The sequence below is a fragment of the Pteropus vampyrus genome, unplaced genomic scaffold (genome assembly GCF_000151845.1).
Source record: "Pteropus vampyrus isolate Shadow unplaced genomic scaffold, Pvam_2.0 Scaffold208, whole genome shotgun sequence".
NCBI classification, from domain to species: domain Eukaryota; kingdom Metazoa; phylum Chordata; class Mammalia; order Chiroptera; family Pteropodidae; genus Pteropus; species Pteropus vampyrus.
The window spans coordinates 2,250,014-2,264,364 of NW_011888989.1; the positions used below are offsets into that span (position 1 = coordinate 2,250,014).

At 39.6% G+C, this 14,351-nt stretch overlaps 1 protein-coding gene across 1 annotated transcript in view; it reads right to left on the reverse strand.

Moving 5' to 3' along the window:
* Positions 1 to 9,788, reverse strand: part of PIK3CG (phosphatidylinositol-4,5-bisphosphate 3-kinase catalytic subunit gamma) — a 34,067-nt gene extending 24,279 nt beyond the window's left edge. The window contains exons 1-5 of the mRNA XM_023537997.1: positions 9,744 to 9,788; positions 5,578 to 7,584; positions 2,574 to 2,639; positions 2,239 to 2,464; positions 671 to 774 (exon numbers count right to left, since the gene is read on the reverse strand). Of these exons, the coding sequence (XP_023393765.1) occupies positions 671 to 774; positions 2,239 to 2,464; positions 2,574 to 2,639; positions 5,578 to 7,572 (2,391 nt within the window). The 5' untranslated portion in view covers positions 7,573 to 7,584; positions 9,744 to 9,788. The remainder of the gene's footprint in view (positions 1 to 670; positions 775 to 2,238; positions 2,465 to 2,573; positions 2,640 to 5,577; positions 7,585 to 9,743) is intronic.
* Between the last annotated feature and the right edge of the window lie 4,563 nt (positions 9,789 to 14,351).

Here is a 14,351-nt window from a genome sequence, read left to right on the forward strand (position 1 = left end):
AAAACAATTGGAACTCCCATATATTGCTAATGGGAATGTAAAAAGGTACAGTCACTTTGGAAAAACAGTTTGGAAATCTCTTATAAAATTAAACACACACATATCATCTGACCTGACTATCTCAAAAGGTGAATGGAAAACAAATTGTGGCCTAGCCATACAAAGGAATACTATTTAGTCATAATGAGAAACAGACTACTGATACAAACAGCAGCATGGATGGATCTTAAAAGCATTATGCTAAGTAAATGAATCCAGATACTTTGATTCCACTTCATGAAATCCTAAAAAAGGCAAAATTACGTGACAGAAAGTAAATCTGTTGTCTGAGATAGGGAATGGGAGGAGGAAAAGACTAACTACAAAGGGATATAAAATAACTTTTTCTATAACATTTCTATGGAAATGTATTATTTCCATAGAAATGTTATATATTGATTGTGGAGATGGTTATGTGATTATACAAATTTGTCAAAACTCATTGAGCTGTACATTTAAAAAGGAAAAATTTTATTGTACGTAAATGATTCTTCATGAAACCTGATTTTAAAAAAAAAAATAGGTGGGAGATTGCCTTGCATTAAGACTTCTAGCAGCTAGTGTTTAGAGAAGGCTTGACAGACATTTTTAAGACACAAAGACCACATGGAGATATCAAGATGATACCTACCACCAGTGCTCCTGCTTTCAGTCCAGGATCATATGGAACTCTAAAGCTCTTTGGGAGATTCGAATTCTGTAGGTTTTCAAGCTTTTGTTTAAGTTGTGAAATAACTGTAATTTTCAAAAGCACACAAGAGTTATATAAGTTCAAAAAATTACCAATATTATCTATAACATTTCCTGAGGCCACATCTATTCACAACATTCTATATACATTTGGTCTGGTATGGAATAGGAGAAAAGCGGGGTATGCTTCTGTATTTGAGGAGTTAACTAGTTGAGGTGGCAAGGTAAGTCAGGTTCACTGTGAGCAAAACAGCCATGTACACATACTATAACAGGGGATAAAAATAGGGGAATATATATGAGATACCAATACAATCAGGTAGAGAAGGATGTTTTAAGAATAATGCTAAGGAACTGATACTGTAGTTTTCTTTCCAACATGTGAAACTTTAAACTGCCATCTGATTTGGGGAACAGACATTTGAAGACCATATTAAATGAACTTTGGTTAAAGATCTGTAAATTCTTTTCAAAAGAGGAAGTTATGCTGTGTGGGGAGGATGTGACAGCCTCAAAGTTCCAAAGGCAAAACACATAAATTAAAAATTACGCCCTGAATAACAGATAGACTGAAGGCCAGTACAAATGGTTCTCTTTCATACAATAAAAATAAAAATGAATAAGATTCTTATTATCGCTATCATTTTATGGAAAGAACATTATTGTTGTATTGAAAAAGAATCGAAGAGAAAAATTGGAAATTCAAAATATTCTGAAGTTTAAAATATTGGTTAGTACGTTAGTGAGTGTCCATTATAAGCCATAGTGTTGCGTCTAAAGTATACAAACATGAATAAGAGATAATTCCTAAATTTAGGGATTATTTAGTTTACTAGACCAGAAAGATGTGTTGATGACTATAATTTAATGCAATATCAACCAAAACCTATGGAAGTACAGAAAAAGGGGGATTAATTTTCCTAGGGCCGGAACAGAGTTTCTTAGGGATAAGAAAACAATATTGGAAATGGCTTTAGAGAGGAGGTGATGTATATTTTTCATATGAAGTACTCTGAAATATATACATACACACACACACACACACACACACACACACACACACATACACACTATATATGTGTATATATATACCAAAAATTTTAAATAGCTTCTCAATTACTCATTACTTTAAAAGACTGAAAATTTGAAAATTATTTCCATGTATTGAATGATGGAAAGTAAAAGGTAAATATTTGAAAATAACTAATTTTTTTGTGTGTGAAATTATTTCTAAAAAACACATCTTACATCTGCATGCTTTTCAAATTTTAAGAGTTTACAATCTATCATGAACTCATCATTAAAAATATATATAGTTTTAAAACATATTACTCATAAAGGGAGAACTTTAAATTTACTTCTTCCGTGACGACAGAAGATTAAATAATTTGTTCTTTGCTGCCTTTAGGAGGTACAAATTGTCTTCCAGAAGAAGAAGAATCACAAGAATGATGGCATTTGGAGAAGAAGTCATTTGAAAAGAGAACAAAGAAAATATAGCTACGATACCTTGGGAACTGACATCATACTTTTCAGCAGAGAGTGATTTAATATCAATGGTGACTCTTTGTAACATCTCGATTACTTGGACTTGTTGGGTAAAGTCGTGCAACATGGCCGTGCCACAGCCCCTCAAGTAGGCTTCCAGGATCACAGCGAACCTCTGCTGGTAGTGCCTGGACTGGGCTATCTCACTTCTCAAGAACCAAAACAAGAAGTGACCAATTCTTTTGTTCTGAAGGTGGGAACAAGAAGGTTGAAATTATTATGACTAAGGCCCTAGATCCACCAGCCAATTCTCAATAATTTAAATGTCATACTATTATCAAAATGGAAATACTTACTCTTAAACCACGCTTCAGCAGAAATCTGGCAAGGGCGCTGTCATGATAAGGTTCAAATTTCACAGCCTAGAGGAGGAACACATTGGCATTGTAGGGTTGCATTCCATATTGGTTAATCAGGGAAAAGGAAATGGAGAAAAACTGATGCTCTGCCCTGGTGGGTTTTAATGGCTAGGGTGATGAGAATCTTACCAGTCACTTAAGTTCAATTCTTTCTTTTCAAGGGCCTTTTGGGCCAGAGTGAACCACTTACTTAAAGACTGGGAATAGAAGCCAGAACTCTTGACTCACAGTCATGTACTTTCGATGACTTCGAAGGCAAAGAGGGGAGGACTTTTGCTTCCATTAAGGGCATACTTGATTTATTGGAAGGATAGAAGGGAAAGATGGAGATGGCTTATAACAAGTCTATAAAAGTGGACAGTAAGAGAGGTTGTTGGAAAGAAAATAGACAGTGGACATAGAGTACATGTAAAGAGAAAAGTATTTGTTAGATGTGAAGATCCTAAAAATCCTATCACTTCTCTTCTGCTCAAGATGTCTTTCTGGCATCTCGCTGGCAAGTCACTGGGTTGCCTCACAGATTCTTACTGTAAGTAAACAACCGGCTTACATCAGTCCATACAGAGCAATCACTGCTCTCTGCCATACAGAGTTTTTTTGTCTGAAAATCCTTATTTTATATGCTTCTTTAGGTTTTTCAATGTTTAGTAGTTTTCATATCACTTCATTAATATAGAGATATTGACTTAGATGCCGGCTCTATGTCTGAAGAAAAGAACGAATAAATGTAAAAAATAAGTAAATCCTGGTTGGTGCATGATATTTGTTATATTATTCTCTAATCCTTTCTATAAGTCTGCAATAGTCCATAATTTTGAAAGCAGCCAGACTAACAAATATTGTTTGATTATTATAGATGTATATATAAAGTTATATAGATGTCATATATAAGCATAAAGAGAGGCTTAAAATTAAATGTCTCAGAGTATTTTCTTTATAAATAGACATGGTCTATTCTTTTCTAAGAAGGAAGAGGAGAAATTCCCATTCTACTTTACGTTTTAGGGCCTGGGGGCTTTTGGTATGATTTCCAGTTTGCAAATGATCAATACTGACCCGACAATATTTCAACTATCCACATACTTTCCATAGGTGTGGTCAAATAAGATCTTAATTCTGAGAATATGGTTATTTCACCACCAGTACTCACTTCAGAAATGTTTTAATTTTCTAACCCGAATATGAGTCTTTTTGACCTTTTCATGTTTCACTTCTGTAAAGACAATGTGGATCTCAACTAGGAGACCATTTTAATCAGGAATGAGTCATTTGGCCATATCTGAAAATGTCTCAAATAGTTTCACAAATGACTACTCTTTTTCAAATTTATGACCACAGATTCAATGCTAATATTACTTATTGATTTCTTTCATTTAAACACTTCCAAGAACACTATTCATTTTCCAATTCTTTAAAGCTTACTTGTGAAAATTACAATGTAAAATAATTCATGGTGGCCTGGAGACTTAGAACAGATTTCATGCAAATTTTTTTACGTTCGGTTTGTTATGGAGAGCTAGAAAGCTGAAGACACTTGGATTATTCTAAATTTTTCATTAGTGTTATGCTAGTATCTGCACTCATGGGCAGAGAAAAATACTGGCTATATTTGATAGATGAAAGCAAAGGCCAAATATAATATTTCAAGTATCTGCCTAATGGGAAGCTGAAGGTTCAAAGTTAAAGGTGAGAATACCCAAAATACTCATCAGGAAACTCCAGGGCCTTCCTGTCAATACAGATAATGATTAGACAGTTTAGTATCTAACACTGAGGCTGACTAGTCTTAATGATTTCAGGTCAAACACCACCTACTCAGAACTATCGCTGGCTTCTTCAATCTAAATTAAGCATCCCCAGGACCTCTATTTTCTCATTATACTCTGTAGTTTTCCCCTAGAGCATTTATCACAATTTGTTATTAAATATCTGCTTGTGTGTCTATCATTTAATGTTAGTCGTATCCATGCACACAAGCTATACGAGGGCAGACAGGCTCTGTTTTGATCACTGCTTTATATTCAGCATCCAGAAAAGGGGAAACATTCAGTACATGTTGTTGAATTAATGAACATGTCTGCACTCTAAAATAGCATTTCTATTCCAATTCCTTAATTTCCTCTTCTTTGTCAAGCAGCATGATCTAATTTGAGATTGGTTACAGTGAGCAGAACTGCTCCTCCTTTCTTTAGCTTCCTAAGCAAACTTTAAGCAAATGACTTAGCCTCTTTTGAACCCAAGGAAAGGCATGAGAACAGGAGTAGAAACACATACTGGACCTGTCTAAAGAGAGGGGCTTTCAAAATCCCATCCAGATATGAGACGTCATTCATGAATTGTGATGAACACTATCAGAATATAATCTTTTCTCTCTAAGACACACAACCCTGACACTGGATTGATGCAGGATATTGGGAGGCGGTGAAAAGGGTAGGGCCCAGAGTCAGACCTCCTGGATTTGAATTCCTGTTTTTCAAAGTATGTGACCTTAGGCGCACATTACTTAGACTTTCTGTGACTTGGTTTCCTTATATGTAAAATGAAAATATTAATTTGATCTCTATCATAGCTATTGGAAGAGTTAAATGTGATAATACATGAAAATCATGTAAATCAGTGGGAGCTTTGGCACAAGGGATCATTTCATAAGTTGAATATATCATTAATAGAGTAAATGAGAACAAAGTATTCCCACAGGTCCAGTTCTCCTAAAAAAGAGGAAATATTAACATCTTCAAAATGCTTGCCAGCAAACTCTCAAAGACAGTAAAAAAGTAAATAGAACAGTTTACTACTTTTTGAGGTGGCTTCATCAGATCTGCTTTGACTGATATAATGCTCTGGACAAAGGGCATTTAATGACAACTGAAGGGGGTGCCTGTGCACATGCAAATAAATTCCTTGAGAAGAGTGCTCTGTTGATAGCACAGGCATCCCCTACCTGGACCAGCTGTAGCAGGTAATGCAGAACATCATCGTCTTCCAAGCTCTCCAGTTTCTGAACTGCAATGGCTCTTACATTTTCATCCGAAAAGTTGCAATCCAGGAGTTGCATTGTTAGCCCAACATCCAAAGCACTTTGATCCCAGACCTCCCTCTTGGCTAACAATTGATATGTTTTGGCCACGATTTCTTGCTCTCCCCATTTCACTGAGCTAAATAGCTTAGGATATGCTTTTGGATGCTTAAGGCTTTCATATCTAAAATGCCAGAGTAATTCTTTGTCTTCTGCTGTGAGAGGGTTAAGTGGATCAGTGGCTATGATTGCTTCCAGTTGCTTCCGTAGCTGGTTGGGCATTTCGGCTCGAACCCGGTCCCCTTCGGGGTCAGGGTTAGGCCGATGCTTAGGCAAGGCTATTGGGTGACAGTAATTGTCCAGAAGAATGGATATGGACATTGAGTTCTCCTTGTCTGGGTTGGTTGCAGATGTTAGCTTGTCAGCATTGAAGCTCCCTTGGTCTTCTCCTTTCCCAGATATCTGCCACATGTGCAGCACGTATTCCCCACGGCGCAGGAGGAACCGGTGGTCTATCAGCAGCAGGTTCACATAATAGAGAAGCTGAGATTTGCCTTTGGACTCAGAACTCGGAGTCTCAGCAGGAGCCTTGCCAGACAACACTGGAGCTTTGCCGCAGTAGATCTGGAGGTTCAGTAGCGCCCCTTTGGGTAAATCTTTGATTTTGATACCGAACTCAAGCCACACATTCCAGAGCACCTCCTCTGTGAAGGGTTTGGGGCTGGTCCTCCTCTGGCAAAGGACTTGCTGCCCGTGCTGGATGTTCGCCTCCACAAAAACAGTGAGGTCAGAATTCCGGGGCAGGACAGGAATATCAATGCCTCTGATTTTGACCCTGAACTTCCGGTCACAGTCCCACAAGGACACAGTGAACACACTCTCATGGTCCTTCCCGTGGATGGTCAGCTGTTCATGGTAGCCGGTGACTCCAGTGCAGTCATCCACCAGTGGCCACTCTTCTTTTCTCACCTCGTCCTGGGCTGGGTCCGGAGGCGTGTCAAGCACCAGGTGAATCTCTTCCCCATTCTTGAGGCAATGCCTCACCCACTGAAAATTTTTGATGGGCGTTTCACCCACCAGATACTCATCCCGGCCACAGACGCGCAGCACAAAGTCCTTTTCATTTTGGCTTTCAGGGATATCCATCAGAGACTTCTTTTTGGCCATCTTGGTAAAGAAGCTCTGGAGGATAGTGCCTGGGGTGTCATCAGCCGAGACCTTGATGGTCTGGCTGGTGGTGCTACGGTGAATGACAATGAAGATGCAGTTGTTGGTAATCTTCTTCAACAGGTACTCTGGGAGGGGCTTGGAAGTCACCCAGGGGTGCATGGCATAGAGTTTAGGGTCACGGCCAGCCACCTCAGCCATGCGCGGGGTGACCAGGCGGCGGCGTGTGAATTCGAGCTCGTCATCATGCACGTTGCTGACGTCCGTGACATCGTAGCCCATGAGGGCGGTAAGCTGCCGCTGGAAGGCCAGCGTCTCCTCGGAGGGAGAGTGCCGCTGCACAACATGGATCTGGCCTGGGCTCCTGTGCAGCACCTTCCAGTAGCGCAGACAGTCCAGCGTCTGCACCACTTGGTACTTGTCATAGATCTCGTACCACTGTCCCTTCTTCTGGTAGAGCAGTAGGAAGTTGTCTGGGCCGAGCCGGTGGTAGAAGTCAGCCACCACGCTAGTCTCCAGTGCACGCAGCCACACCTGTGCCTTCATCTGCTCCACATTGCCGTGGCCCGCCACATGCAGCAGCACTATTTCTGGGGTCTTGCTGGTGCGCTGCCTGGTGGGCAGCACGAACTCGATGGGGACGAGCTCCATGGAGGACAGGCTGGCCGCGGAGCCGCGCGGCTTCATCCTCCGGCGTCTGCGACAGTTGTCCTCTCTCAGAACCACCAGCTGTTCATCGTTCTCCAGCTCCATGCCCTGCGCGACCTAGAAGTGAAAAAACAGAGGGCTCTGTCACAGGGAAGGCACTTTCCAGTTGCATTTTTCTGAGAGATGGCAGAAGGAGATGTAGAAGAATGACAATGACATGCGTACAAGGAAACAGGGGCTTTGGGGTCGGGGCTTGTGAATCCTGACCCTGCTACTTAGTATCTGGTGACTTGAGCTAGTTAAATAATCTCTGAGCCGATTTCCCATCTGTCAAGTGGAGTAATATCTCAGAAGGTGAAGATAAGAATTAAATAAGGTAATATATATACTTGTTCAGTATGGGCAATGGGTATATGGGGGTTAAGAAATCATTCTTTCTACTTTTGTGGTTTGAAAATTTAATTAAACAAAAAGATTTACGTAAAACACTCGTCTAGTGCTGTGTCTGACATATAATGGCTCAAAGTGGTAATTGTTTTTAAGCATACTGAAATGGATGAGTAAAATAATCTAGTTAAAGGATCAAGTCCTAGTTTGCAAGGTGCATTGTAAGACACTAAGCCACCCCACTTTGGAAACAGGCTTTGGCTTTTTTTTTCTTTGTCAGTCTCACACTTCTTCTTGGGACTCAGCCACTTTACCAGACTTGCTTCATAGTCTCTATTTTCAAACTTCTGGTTCAGATATCTACACCCTAGTCTATTTCCTGTCATTCTTTTTTCTTTTCTTTCTAGTTAAAAAAGGTAGTCATTTCCTATCAGAATTGGTAAAGTTGCAATCAGAAACATGTGCAGATATTTAAAATTTTGAATCATGAAATCTGTAAACATTCTGGCTGTCTTTTCTATATTAGATTAGTGTCTTAAGAAAGTCACCCAAGGCTGCGCTCTCCTAATAGGAACATTCAGGTAATTTTAACGTTCCAGTTCATTTCTTCTTCCTCTGTTTTAGACAGTGGGGAAGTCACAGGATGGAAGAAAGGATTCCTGGGCTCCAGTGACTTGCTGCTTGGACCCCAATCAATTATTTAACTTCTTTTTTGCTTTAATATTTTCATCTCTATAATGCGAATTCACAAGTTTCTTCTCATCGACTTATCCACTCTTCCCACAAATATTTAAAAAATACCTACTCTGCACAAAGCATTTAAGTATAAATGTGGCATACTGCAGTAAGAAACACTTCAAATAATGATCAAAATGCTAAAAATATTAAAATTGAAATATAAGATATTTTTATTTTAATATTTAGTATCACTACATTGTAAATAAGAATCAACTACTGACATGAAAGTAAACGTTTCAGAAAACATAATTTACTCTTTTTAATGACCAATATTAGCAAGACCTATAACTACTTATTCCCTTGAGAAATGATGGAGCATTTGACACATACCAAAAAGAAGAGTTTGATGAAAAGATAAGAAAGACAAGTTTCATTAGATCAAACTTCTGTTCAAATCTTGGCTTAAAGTTACTTTTTAAGTCAATATTTCCTTTCATAAAATATGAAATTCTACTTAGTAAATACATGAAACCAACAGTCCCAAACAACTGTTTCCTGCAGCTTAAAATATTCACTATTTGGTCTGTGGCTACATATAGAATAACCAACAAGGAAGATACAGTAATATTGACACTAATGAAATAAAATAGGTCTTAATTTAGGCAACATACAAATACACGGTAATGACTTCTGCCTCAGTGATCTCAAACAATCTTACAAGATACAAGATGCAGAAGAAAACAGGCAGACTAAATACTCACTGCTTTCCTTCATGGTCGAAGCTATGAAGTGTTCTCCTTTTATGAGAAGACATTAGAAACACGGTTAAGAACAATAATGGCTAAGCATGCACTTGTAAGAACGTGAAACCTGGCTGGCACAGGCTCATATGCCCTTCCTCTTCCTCTTAAACAAAAACAAAAAAAAGACCGATGCACCTGCAAAACTATTGCTGGAACCTCATGAATATCCATACATGTAGGTTGAACTAGACAATGAAACAGAGACATTCAGTGGTAGTATCATCTCAAGAACTGACAACAGTTCCAGATAAAAATATTCTAGCTGAGAAGGAAGTGTCACTATTCCGAGTCAGACCTAACAAAGGGCAAAAAATAGAAAGGGCAGAAAATACCTGATAAAGCAGTGGAGGTGATGATGCTGAAGGATCATTTGTTTAATTTTTGAAAATAAAACAAATTCAAACCTACCCAGTGTGCCTCAAAACAATTCTGCTTTTCTGAGTCTCCCTTCGTATCCAGATGCAGAGGAAGTGTTGCAGTTACCAGGAAGGAAGTTTCAACCAAGTTGATTATACATGTGATTGCTCATTTTAAAAGTGTCAGAAATGCATTTCCTGTTAATAGCACTAAGACTGAAGCACAAGAGTGAGCAATGTTTACCATCTATATATTTTATACTCTCTTTAAACTAATTTTTAATAATTGTGAGAGACTGAAATGAATTAAACTTATATAGATCCAAACAAAAAATACACATTTATGACACATAAATACATGAAATGTTTTCTAGTTAGTTCTAAGTAGAAAAGGCTTAACAGTCACAATATTGGAGAAACAGCCTGGTAGAAAGATTTTTAAGAGCCAAACTAAACCCATTAGTCCTGTAAAGCCCATTCAATTAATTTTCCCTCATGCAAATTCAAATGATCCTTTGTTTATATGCTGTAACTGAAGGACGGGGAAAGAGAAACTTGGTGATCTAGGGGACTGAGTTATTAAGCTGAACGTTTTCAAAGACTAGATCTGTGAGCTCACTTCCTTAACTTGGTGAGATAGTTCTCTATTTTTCAGAGCATTCAGGGTCCAAAATATCACCGGCTCAAACTGAAAGTATAGTGTGTATGTGTGTGTGTGCTTGCATGTGTGCGAGTGGTGGGGTGGAGGCTTACTGTTGGCAATGATTACAGACAAAACAGGAGGTTCTTGGTTTCATGGGAGATAGATAGTCACTGAGAGATGACTCCTGATTGTCATGAGAGTAGAGAATCCATAGAAAAGCAATATTAAATCATTTTTAGAGCAGCTCTATATCTTCTAGGTGACCTCAATTCCTCTAGAAACTGCAAGCACACTCAGACCCTGAACCAGTGTCCCCTTTCATACATCCCAGGGTTTCCTATACCGCAGTTCATACTCTAACCTGGGCTCTCATAGACTCTAGCTGAGCCCCAAGGACAACAAGTAGGATGGTAATGGCCTCACAGCTTTCTTGGAAGTGTATAATTTAAACTTCTCTGAATTTCTCTGACATCAAAATAAATAATTGTTTGATCTGATCTATCTACTTTCACATAGGCCCCTTGGGTCTTAGCTTTCTATAAATAGTACTAGAGTAGTTGACATCAGCAGTCAAACCATTAAATTCAAAGGCTGCATCCCAAATATTTAGGGGGCTTATCAGCAACCCAAAATATATCTCTATTTAGGAATACTTCCTTAGGAGGCTGGCAGCCTTAGAAGCCTCGAAACCAGTCCTCTTGGTTGGTTCTGAGGGAGAGACCAAGGAGTCACACTGAAGGAGCTTGCTAAGTGTGTTTCACCCAGAGTATATGAGAAGGCTCACAGGGGTAGGTGGTCTGGGTGGGAGTCTGTGGTTGGTAGGGCTGACCACAGAGGGACAATGAGCTTGGCCAGCTCTATTCTCCAGACCATTTAAGATTCTTTCCCTTAGCAGAGTCTTTCTCTGCCCTGGCCAAATTACACCGAGGGGTCCAAGTTCTAACCCGACACAACACACACACACACACACACACACACACACACACACACACACGTCATTTCAGAAATATTAGACTCTGGTTCTTGGGTCTCCTTGCCTCTGCAGGAACTACTCAGCTAAGTTGAATTATGCAAAGGTTGTCTGTTCTATGATTAAACTTGCAAATACTTCAGGCTTTATTGGTGGTTTGAGAATAAAAGTACCCTCTTCTTCCCCAAATCCTAATATAGCCACTAAAATGTGACTATATGTACTAAATATTCCAAGGGAGAAGTAATGGCCAGTGTCGCCTTCCTCTGTGTGAATACTTCCTCCATGTGGAGAAATTCTTTATTAATTAGGGCCTCTGTTGTCTCCAGACTTTTAAATGAGAAGAACCCTAGACCTCATCATTATTTTGTTTTTATCAATATGTTTCTCTTTTTTTTAATCTTCTGTAAATCTCCATGCATTTTTTATATAGTAGCCACACACTATGTTTTAGTTGGAAAAAATACAATCAAATAGTCTGACTTTCTACATCACATCCACCATCACCGGAACAAGAAGATAGAACAGATTAGAAAATGAGAACACAGTAAGATGTGTTGGTGGTCAATAAACAGATTAAGAATGAATTATTTGCTATGAGAAAGGCTCTCGTGATGGCCGTCAGAGATTACTTGTAGTTTAGTTAGAGAGACAAGACACAGAAATGAAAAAATAAGATATGCAATATGATAGTATGTATAGGCCAAGTGGTTTAACTATATAACACTCATTATATACTGCAACGGTTTACTGGAGGAGGTCACTTTGGGTGGGATTAAAGTAAATTTTCAGATATGCAGGAGAAGCCCAGGATTTAAGGCAGGAAGAATCATAGGGAAGGTCTTTAAGCCAAAATGTGAACAAACAAAACAGTGCAAAAAACAATGAATGGATCAGTTCTCTAAAATAAAGGGTTTGTGAAAGACGGAAGTAGATGTGGGAAAGACATGGAAAGATGGGCATGTGCTTCCCAACTTATTTCATGTCTCAACACATGTAAATAGTGATAACATTTGTATGGCTCACTGGGTGCAATGGACTGTTTGAGTCCCCCCAAAAGTCATATATTGAAATCCTAACCCCCAATGTAGTGATATTAGTAGGTAGAATCTTTGGGAGATAATTAGGTCATGAGGGTGGAGGCCTCATGAGTAGAATTTGTGCCTTTATAAAAGGGGCCCCAGAGAGCTCGCTTGCCGTCCTTCTGCCATGTGAGATTGCAAACATAGAGGTCTGCAGCCTGGAAGAGAGCCCTCACTAGAACCTGACCGTGCTGGTGCCCTATCTCAGACTCCCAGTCTTCAGAATGGTGAGAAATAAATTTCCAATATTTATTCTGTCTGTAGTACTTTTCTATAGAAACCCAAACTGACTGTGACACTGGGGTAAAAGTGAGGAGTCTCCCCTCAAAAATGAGGCAATGTCTGTATCCCTAAAGGCCCCGAATGCCTTTGGGGCACACTCGTTGGGAAACAGTGTTGTCGTTTATTGTCCTGGATAGGGTAGCTATCTGACTCAGACAAGTGTGTATCTCTCAGCTTGAAAAGCACAAGAATTCATCTTTTCATGTTTTTTTTTTTTTTTTTAGTTCAGCCTCATATGGCTTATGTAATATGAACAAAAATGCAAAAAGGCATTTCAATTTACACTAACGATTTATTTGATCTTCATGCCTTGCTTTGTTGTCTGGGCATGAATACCATTCTTTATAAAACTTTTTGGTCTGTATCTGGTATGATGAAAGAGAAGTACCCTGGTATCGCAGAAGCACTAGCAATCATGAGATCTGGCTTTATTCCTGCTTATTCTCTAGGCCTTATATATGTTAATTTATTTTTCTTAGCTTTCTAATCTACCAAAGGGATAACCACCTTACTTATCTCTCAGGAAGTTGTCAGACATCTTCAATTTTCAGTGGAATGTAAACTTATCTAACTATGCTATGCAAGTTGTTGTGCTGGATGCTCTGGAGGACATGCAGTTCCAGGTGTCACATACCAACAAAACATTCAGAGGAAGAAGAGGCCTGTCAGCCTGCGTTTTTCTTGTTCAGAGAACAAGTCTCCTGGGCTCTCTCATGTCTCTGGCCAGAATTGTGGCAAGTGCCCATCTATCTCTCAGCCAATCACTGGGAAAGGAGATGGAATTACATGAGTTATTTGAGCTAATCAGGATTCCCCGCTGAGTTCCTGGATGGCAGACAAGAGTGGACAGAATGTCAGGGCTCTGATAGTAAAGAAAAAGGGGTACAACGGAAGACAGCAGAAGAGTTTGTCACAGCCTTGAATGCCATTAGGGAGGTAAGCTGTTATTATGCCACGTGGATAGAGGAGAGCCACTTGAGGTTTAAAGAAGCTGTAGGAAATCAGTTACAGTCAACGCCACCCCGGGGATCTATAGCTAGATCCAGGTGCCTGTGGGACATTCTGCACATTCTCCATTCTTATCAGCAATTGACCATTGAGGATCCTTTTCTCAATTTCCTTTTCAGCTAAACTTTGCTGATACAGCTTCACAGATTTCTAGAAAAATTTTTCCATAAATTGATTTTTAAATATACAAGTTCCTCAGCATGATACCACAGACCTTTTACGATCTACCCCTTATCGTCTACCCTTAACTCTCTGCCTCATCTTCCAAATCACCTCCGCATCTGAATTAAACTGATTTCTGCTCCCACACTTGCTGTGCTCTCCAGACCTCTTTTTCACCACATGCTGCTTCCTCTGCTCCGTCCCCTCCCCTTATTCTTTTCCCTCCCCTCCCTCCCCTGGTGCCTCCTTCCCTCAGCCATTTGACCAACTCCTCTTCTACTCAGTTTGTATGACCTGCTCCGGGAGGGCTTTCTGGTTTGGGAACGCACAGGGATAGGGAAGCTTTCCTCCATTAGTCACTGCCACCACGATAACAGTGACAGCACCACCACCAAGAACAAACCCTTCCGTTGCACTTGCTGTGTCTTGCATTGTTCTAAGCATTTTAATACATTAATTCATTTAATACTCACAACGTTCCAAAGAGAGAGGCACTACTATTGGCCCCATTTA